Here is a 7,618-nt window from a genome sequence, read left to right on the forward strand (position 1 = left end):
TGATTGGAGAGAGCAGTTTGGTATTACCTAAGTGGTACAAAAGGACATTCACAAGGGAAAATTAAAGGCCAAGGAACGGGAACAGCTATTGGACAACCAGGTGATGGTGAACAACTTTAGTACATGCGGAACCAAATGCAAACATGGAGTTTTTAGACTACTAGCCATGATTACCACCAAGATATGTATTCACTTGGACCGCAGGAATTTGTTTATAGGTTGAATATGGGTATACTAAAGAGCTTTAGTATATGTGGAATCACATTCAGCCAATGTTGGCTGCAACATGATGTTTTTTAGAGGCCATAACAAATGCCATCATTATTTGGTCCCTTTTTTTACGATATATACTTATGGAGTGGAAACTATTATGTACAATTTGTAGATTGCCTTTGACATTGTCAATTTTAATACCAATGGAGCATATTTTTTATGGAAAAATCATAAATTTGATCATCATACTTATCATAAATTTGATCATCATACTAATCATAAATTTGATCATCATACTTATCATAAATTTGATCATCATACTAATCATAAATTTGATCATCATACTTATCATAATTGATCATCATAAATGAAAATGAGACTCTACATATAATACATATAAAATTTAATAAGTTAAAACAAGAGTTTAAAATTAAAAGTTGAAAGTTAAAGCCTATAGAAAATATTTATGAGTATTTTTTAACCTATAAACCTTTAAACCGAACCACATAAATAGAAACCAATAAACCGATCAATTTAAAACCGAACCGAACCGAAACCGATTAGTAACATTTGAAACAAAACCAAACCGTTTATTTATCTTTGAACCTATAAACCGTCAAGCCATGGTTTTTCGGTTCGGTTCGGTTTGACCGGCTCAATTACTAGTTTTCACCCCAAAAAAGGAAGAGTAGAGAGGCAGGGGGAAGGGCGTGTATATGTATTGTGGGCAATTTATTTATTTATTAACAGAAATTGAGAATAAAATCGATGGTGTTAGTTTTTTCAGGGCATGGATGATCATCTGTGTCTCATGGCGCTCTGCAATCGTTGAGACAGATTCTTCCCTTCCCACAAGAAAAAAAAGAACAAAAAAGAAAAGAAAAAACAAGCAGAGGATCTCTACTTTCACGCACGGATACGGATATAGATATGGATATGGATACAGACAGAAACGGAATGGCTTTTTAGTATTTCTTGGTTTTTTCCCTTCTTTTGTCGAAGAAGAAGCATCGTGATTTCGGTGCCCCTCGTTCTATATTGTAGTTCTTCCCCCCTCAGATCAGATCATCTTCCTCACATATTATAACTATAAGCATTCACACGAGAAGCTTTGAATGTCTTGATTCCATTCCATCTCACAGGTAATTTCTGCTCTTCATTTTCACCTTTTGATCTTGCAGTTTTAATATTTTGTTCATTTGGGGCGTTAGCATTCACTTTAGTGAGGGTCTTAAGTTTTAAATTTTAAGTTTTAGGTTAGTGAGGGTCTTAAGTTTTAAATTTTAAGTTTTAGGTTAGCGAGGGTCTTAAGTTTTAAATTTTAAGTTTTAGGGTTTAGTGTCTACATGTTTATATGAAGGTAGTACAAGAGGTCGTAGTTCGTTTATGAGACAATTCAGAAGTACAAGAATTAATGTACAGTCAAACTTTACCAAATTCGTTGAAGGTCTAGGAATCCTTCACTGATTCTCTAATCTGGGTTTATGAGATTAGGGCATCACCTTTTTGACCAATCTTATAGATATTTTCTTATCGTGTGATAATAATCACAGGCATAATACTAGATGGTAGATTGTAAAATGGAAGTATAATCGAGCTGCAACATGATTATAGTGCATCAATTTGAAGTAGCTTACGAACATAATAGCACACAGGTGATCATTAACATTCTTTGTTTTTTATCAGGTTTTATGGAAGTTTGATTCATTAGAAAATGATATGGGTCAGTATCGAATTGGAACCTACTTAAGGTTGAAGCCATCATCCAGGGCGTCACCTGCATTACATGTTGATGTAACAAACTCAAAAATTCGAGTGGATTTAAGACATGCTAGTGGAGGCCCTCCAAGAAATCATGGAGATCAGATGATTTTTCATTTTGACGGTATTCTGCAGGTAGGTTTCTGAGTTATATGTCACCAATTGTTTTTTGACACTCATTGCAACAATTACAATAATCATTGTCTTCACTAGTAAAATAAAAAAACATATGGCTCTATGGATTGAGATTCAAGAAGCATTGTATGGAACTATCTTATGCAGAATGCAAGTCAAGAGGCGTGCTTCAATTCTTGTGCTTTGAAGATAGTAGATGATGTCTTGTGTGGATATAATGGAACAGTCTTGGCATATGGCCAGTCTGGATCTGGGAAAACATTTACAATGTCTGGAGATCCTAAGGTCAGTCTGTTTTAAAATTCCATACAAAGTTTGACTTAAGAAACTCTTGTAATTTTCAGTTCTAAATTTACGGTTTTGTGACTATTCAATTTAGATCTCTTTACACAAAGGAATCATTCCTAGAGCAATACATCACATATTTTTGGAGAAGTCATCCAATCCAGATTCTGAAACTTCCATACATGTATCTTATCTAGAAGTTTACAATGAGGTATCAATCTTCTTTTCACTTATTACAAATGTTGTTACGAAGCTGCCTTGCAAACTTTTGAAAAATCTGGATTTAGAAACTATGAAGTAGGTTTTAACCTCATTGTAAATATTCTGATGCTGGAAGCCTGAGAACCAAATGATCTATTTTTCCTCCTGGGGAAGGACATGCTTGTATTTAGAAGAGATGAAACAATTATGTGAAACCTGATATCAATATGATCAATGAAATCTAGAAAGCTTGGAATATGACAAATAAAAAAGGAAAATAAAAGAATAGAACTTCATACCTTGGTTTAGTCAACATTCTTAGAGCTTCTCATCAACTTGCATCCGTTATCTAGACTCTAGACTCTCTGTGAAACAGTCGTCACGTAACATATGTCGTCATGTCTGGTGTCCTTATCTTTGGATATTATGGCTTTAGAAAATAATGTGAAGTGCAATAGAAAACATGATACAAAGACATCTCATTCTATTTCAAAGCTCATTTATCTCACACCATACAAGAAGTGTTGGTTAAGAATGAAAGGGAATCTCTCTCCATTTCACCCAAAGGAAACCAAAAAATGGAATAAAGATGTTTTCATTAACTAAAAGCATTGAACTAAATCGAAGTCTTTGTTGAACAACACTATAAACATCCTCAGAGAACTATACTAGAGATACAGACAGGAGAAGCTGCAGAATAGAAAATCATTGAATATGGAATCAATGTTAGTAAATAAAAAGGTAAAATAAGATTCCAGGAGTGCTCTTGGTAGCATTATGGCACAGAGGATTAGCAACTTGTTAATATTGTAGTGCATTTCTTTAGAGAGGTTAAGAGAGACCTTAAAATTGTGATCATCACAAAAATTTTGCTGGATTAATTGCATTGGGATGGTTTTAGAGACCGCTTTCAATGGGTGCAAAGAGAAACCATGAGGTCTTGTGCAATCTAGAGCATCTATTGACTTTTACAAAGACAGAGACAGGGAGGGTTCAGATGAAGCCACAGATGCAAGTGTTGGTAGGTTTACTGTGTTAAATTATTTTGTGTATAAGCATACACCAAGTAATTTTTTGGGACATGGACATGGAAATGATGGACTCTCGAAGTCTTTTGAATGGTCTAGAAATAATATTGTCATGATTAGATTCTCTTGAATATTGTAGATGTGAAAGATTTTGGAATTCTATAGGTCTTGGTAACTCATTTATTTATATATGCTTGCATTTGTTCCCAAAATAGTTAACCTTAGTATATTTGATATTGATATAATCGAATCACGAAGAAAATTCAGTACTTTTGGAGCGCATAATGGATACCAGGAGCTAGATTCTAGAAATTAAATAAAAATGGAGATTAATATCTCAGTTTGCGCCATATTTTATAACATGGTCAAACATTTCTTGAACTGTTGAATATTCAATTGAGCTTTGTTTCTACATAATTGTATTTGTTACTTTGTATAAATTATCTTAAAGGCTCTAGTACATAGTTTTTGGAAAGTCTTTCGTGTGCATGATGTTTGTTTGGATGTGACATTTCAAAATATACTTGGTAGGTTATTTACGACCTCTTGTCAGAAAGGAAGGATTCTTCTCGGATTGTAAATGTTATGGAAGATAATTCTTGCTTGGAGCTGAAAGGTCTTAGCCAGTTCCATTGTGAAAATGAAGAAGACGCTATGAAGTATTTTTTACGTGGTGAGCGTCATCGCTGCATCAGTTCCAAGCTTATGAATAAGGTTTGAATCACCTGTTTACAGCCAAACTAGATAACTCTTCTTTAATAAGAGAAATGGTTTTGAAGAAGGCATCCTAATATGACAAACAATATGATTATGATATCTAATCATATGTTTGATCTCCAGACGTCTAATAGATCCCATTGCATGTTCACTATCTATGTCGAGAGGAATATCAAAACAAGAAATTACCCTGATCGGATAGCCGCAAAGCTTAATCTCGTCGATTTAGCAGGTTGTGAACGCATGAAGTGTACAGATGCTATTAATCCATGTGAAAAAGATATATGTAGCATCAATAAATCGTTAACGTTTCTTGAACAGGTGATTTATCATACACAAAATCCTGTCTCTGTTTGCATTTTATTGTGCTACTGAATGATTTTTCTTAAAATGCTTTATTAGGAAGTGAATTTACAATATATTGCTCTTGTTGTTTTGCACATTGTATTAGGCTGTTTCAGAACTCCGTAAAGGCCAAGGACATGTATCATTCCGTCAAAGTCGGCTTACTATGCTGCTAAAAGATGCTCTTGGTGGCAACAGCAGAACAATGTTCATTGTTTGTGCTCTACAAGAACATGACTATTTAGATGAAATGGTAATTGCTAATGCTTTAACTTAACCATGAAAAAGGATAATACTATGAAAATGTATTATGTTTACCTGTCTTCCTACATTTCATCTTTCACATCAAATGAACTACGATAAAAATATGGCGGTGTTATGATCTAAATGTCATAATTATGATATCCTAATTGGATCAAAACACTTAATGTTGATAGTACAAACATGTTATATAGAGGATGATTAGACATATGAGACCCCTCAGACATAGCCTCTTTATTTATTACTCATATATTCAGTAGTAGAATTACGAGATATTGATGGCTCAGATTAGAAATATACCACGGTGCAGTTCAGTTTCTTGCTGAAAATGGATATCGGCATATGATTTCACAGATTCTCATCTTGTATGAAGTATGTCTACTGATTTCATTCATGTAGAGTTTTCATGGATCTTGATCTTGTGACAAGGACTTCTGGTTCCTTTGGTGATGTTTCCAAGTTTTAGTTATTTTGCTGGAAATACAAGAAAATAGTGTGTATAAATAATGGTTTACTGACAGGGGATCATTCACTGATATCCAGATCAGCACATTGAGGTTTTCACAGCGCATCAAAGATCTTAAGACTAGTGCAGTGATCAATAAAGTTGTGGATTCTATACAAGCAGAAAGGTTTGCCAGTTATGTGCTTGAATGATAGCTTTCACATTTTTCTTTCTAGTTAAGAAAATTGATTTTAGGTTATTGTTACCATTTGTTATAGACAGACATATCAGAGGAAGATATCTGAACTGAAAAAGGAATTAGCCTTTCAAGATGCACTTAATGGTCACAGTGACGTTCCACATGATGATATCATGTAAGTATTTTGAATGTGAGGAAAGCTAGCTATAAATGAATGTGTAGCATATTTTTAAATAAAGAGAAGTTAAGACAAATGTGCAAGTCCCTGCATGCAAATGTTAATAATGGATAAATCACTTCTGGTTAAGCTTTGGATGAGCAAATTCAGTTCCCACGATCAGGGATCAAACCTGAATATTTGTTTTTCAAGCTATTAAATGTTAGTTCTTGGAGGCTAGAATTAAATATTTTCTTTCATTAATTGTATCAATGAGGTAACATAAACAGCTGTAATGTTTGTAGATGATTATGATCTTTAAGAAACATTACTATCTTTCTTTCTTTCATGTTTCTTGCTTCTTTCTATTGCATGATCTAGGCATGAGTTACCTAAGCAGTCATAGACTTTTCTGCAATATCTTTCCAAAGTAGAGAAGTCTTGCAGGACCCTTATAATCATCATATCAAGGTATATTTTATTGGACATTGTAAGGAGTTGATATTTAGTGGTAACTAATGTTATAGCATATACTAGTAAAGAACTCTCTAGAGATGGCAGAAATAGGCATGAAAAAGTTAGGAATGGAAAGGCTGAAGATACCTTGTATATATTTTCATGGGAGATGTTAAAATGGGATTGTAAACTTTCAAGCTAAATGGATACATGTAACAATGAATCAAAATTTTCAATGTGGGTTTTCCCAAGATTGGCAAACCAATTGGACCAAATCTTTCTGGAAAGGTAATGAATTTATGAAACAAATTTAGCAGCACTGTTAAAATATCATGATGGGATCTAGTGTGTCAAATTCTTTATTTAGCATGATCGTCGAGGAAAAGACAGCCAATTCTACAATGGAAATCATAATAGATAGTATTAGTCCATGTGCAGGGAGTGGACGACGTTTGTATAATCGTGATCCATAGACTTCTGTATCTTTATGAGTTGTTATAAAATAGAAGAATACATCGATAAAATTCCTAGCTCTCCTAAATTACTACCTATTATTCTTGTGTTATTGTGAATAATTGGCTAGTTATGTTGTATACAACTATTTCTGTAAAAACTTTTCCTTTGTGATTACTTGTATTAATGCGAGGTTGCTGTAATGATATTTAAAGAAACATATTAAAGCATATATTTGCAGAGAGGAGAGAAGAGATGATCTAAAGAACAAAGTTGAGGCCTTCCTTTCTGAAAAGGAACCTGTCGATTGTATTCCCATCGAGAGCTTGACACAAGTCTCTTTAACTTTCTTTATTTTTTTAAGTTTTTATTTCAATATGAGATATAAAATTTTAAGGAGCAGTTATTCACTTTAATAATGTTTCTGAACAGAAAGGGTATGTGCTCTATTAATACCAAAACCTCTATTTATATTTGCACCAGATTATCCTAAATCCTTAAGTGGCCACGGTTTCCGTTGTATAGCCTTTCCAAAGAACCTGACATAAGTGAAGCACAACCCTCCTTAGCCTCCCATTATTCATATAATGTATGATTCGTACATTAATTCTCAATAACTAAAGCGCTTCAAATGAAAAGTGGAGGAGAATTTCATACTATGGTTGATTTGTAGGTAGGTTGCATACTAGAGTGAGTGTGAGTCAAGTCATGTTTCCATCTCAATTAAGTTTGGGAGTTTATTTGGTTATTTGGGTTTGTATTGCAGCCTCTTCAAAGGCAGTAGCGATATTCTTTGCATGGGTCAGGTTTTGGGTTTTGTGGACAATATGAATATCTCTCAGCCAACTGTGCAGTGGTGAACCTTTTTTTTGATGCAGAACACTTCTCGAACAAACCTTTTCATGCTTGCTATGTCTCAAAAGATAGAAAGAGCATATAAATATGCCTCTGCTTATTTGAAT

At 33.8% G+C, this 7,618-nt stretch overlaps 1 protein-coding gene across 1 annotated transcript; it reads left to right on the forward strand.

Moving 5' to 3' along the window:
- The first annotated feature begins 1,274 nt into the window (after positions 1–1,274).
- On the forward strand, positions 1,275–7,540 carry LOC147848375 (kinesin-like protein KLP1). The gene is made up of 10 exons (XM_087338445.1): positions 1,275–1,355; positions 1,900–2,109; positions 2,257–2,394; positions 2,489–2,605; positions 4,155–4,337; positions 4,464–4,661; positions 4,792–4,938; positions 5,490–5,578; positions 5,670–5,765; positions 7,423–7,540. Exons 2-10 carry the CDS (start codon positions 1,933–1,935, stop codon positions 7,514–7,516), a joined length of 1,239 nt encoding a protein of 412 aa, XP_087194571.1. The 5' UTR covers positions 1,275–1,355; positions 1,900–1,932; the 3' UTR covers positions 7,517–7,540.
- Positions 7,541–7,618: the final 78 nt, after the last annotated feature.

The sequence above is a fragment of the Azolla caroliniana genome, unplaced genomic scaffold (assembly GCF_043228905.1).
Source record: "Azolla caroliniana isolate FFs.n. ecotype wild unplaced genomic scaffold, voAzoCaro1.0.p SCAF_373, whole genome shotgun sequence".
Lineage (NCBI taxonomy): Eukaryota > Viridiplantae > Streptophyta > Polypodiopsida > Salviniales > Salviniaceae > Azolla > Azolla caroliniana.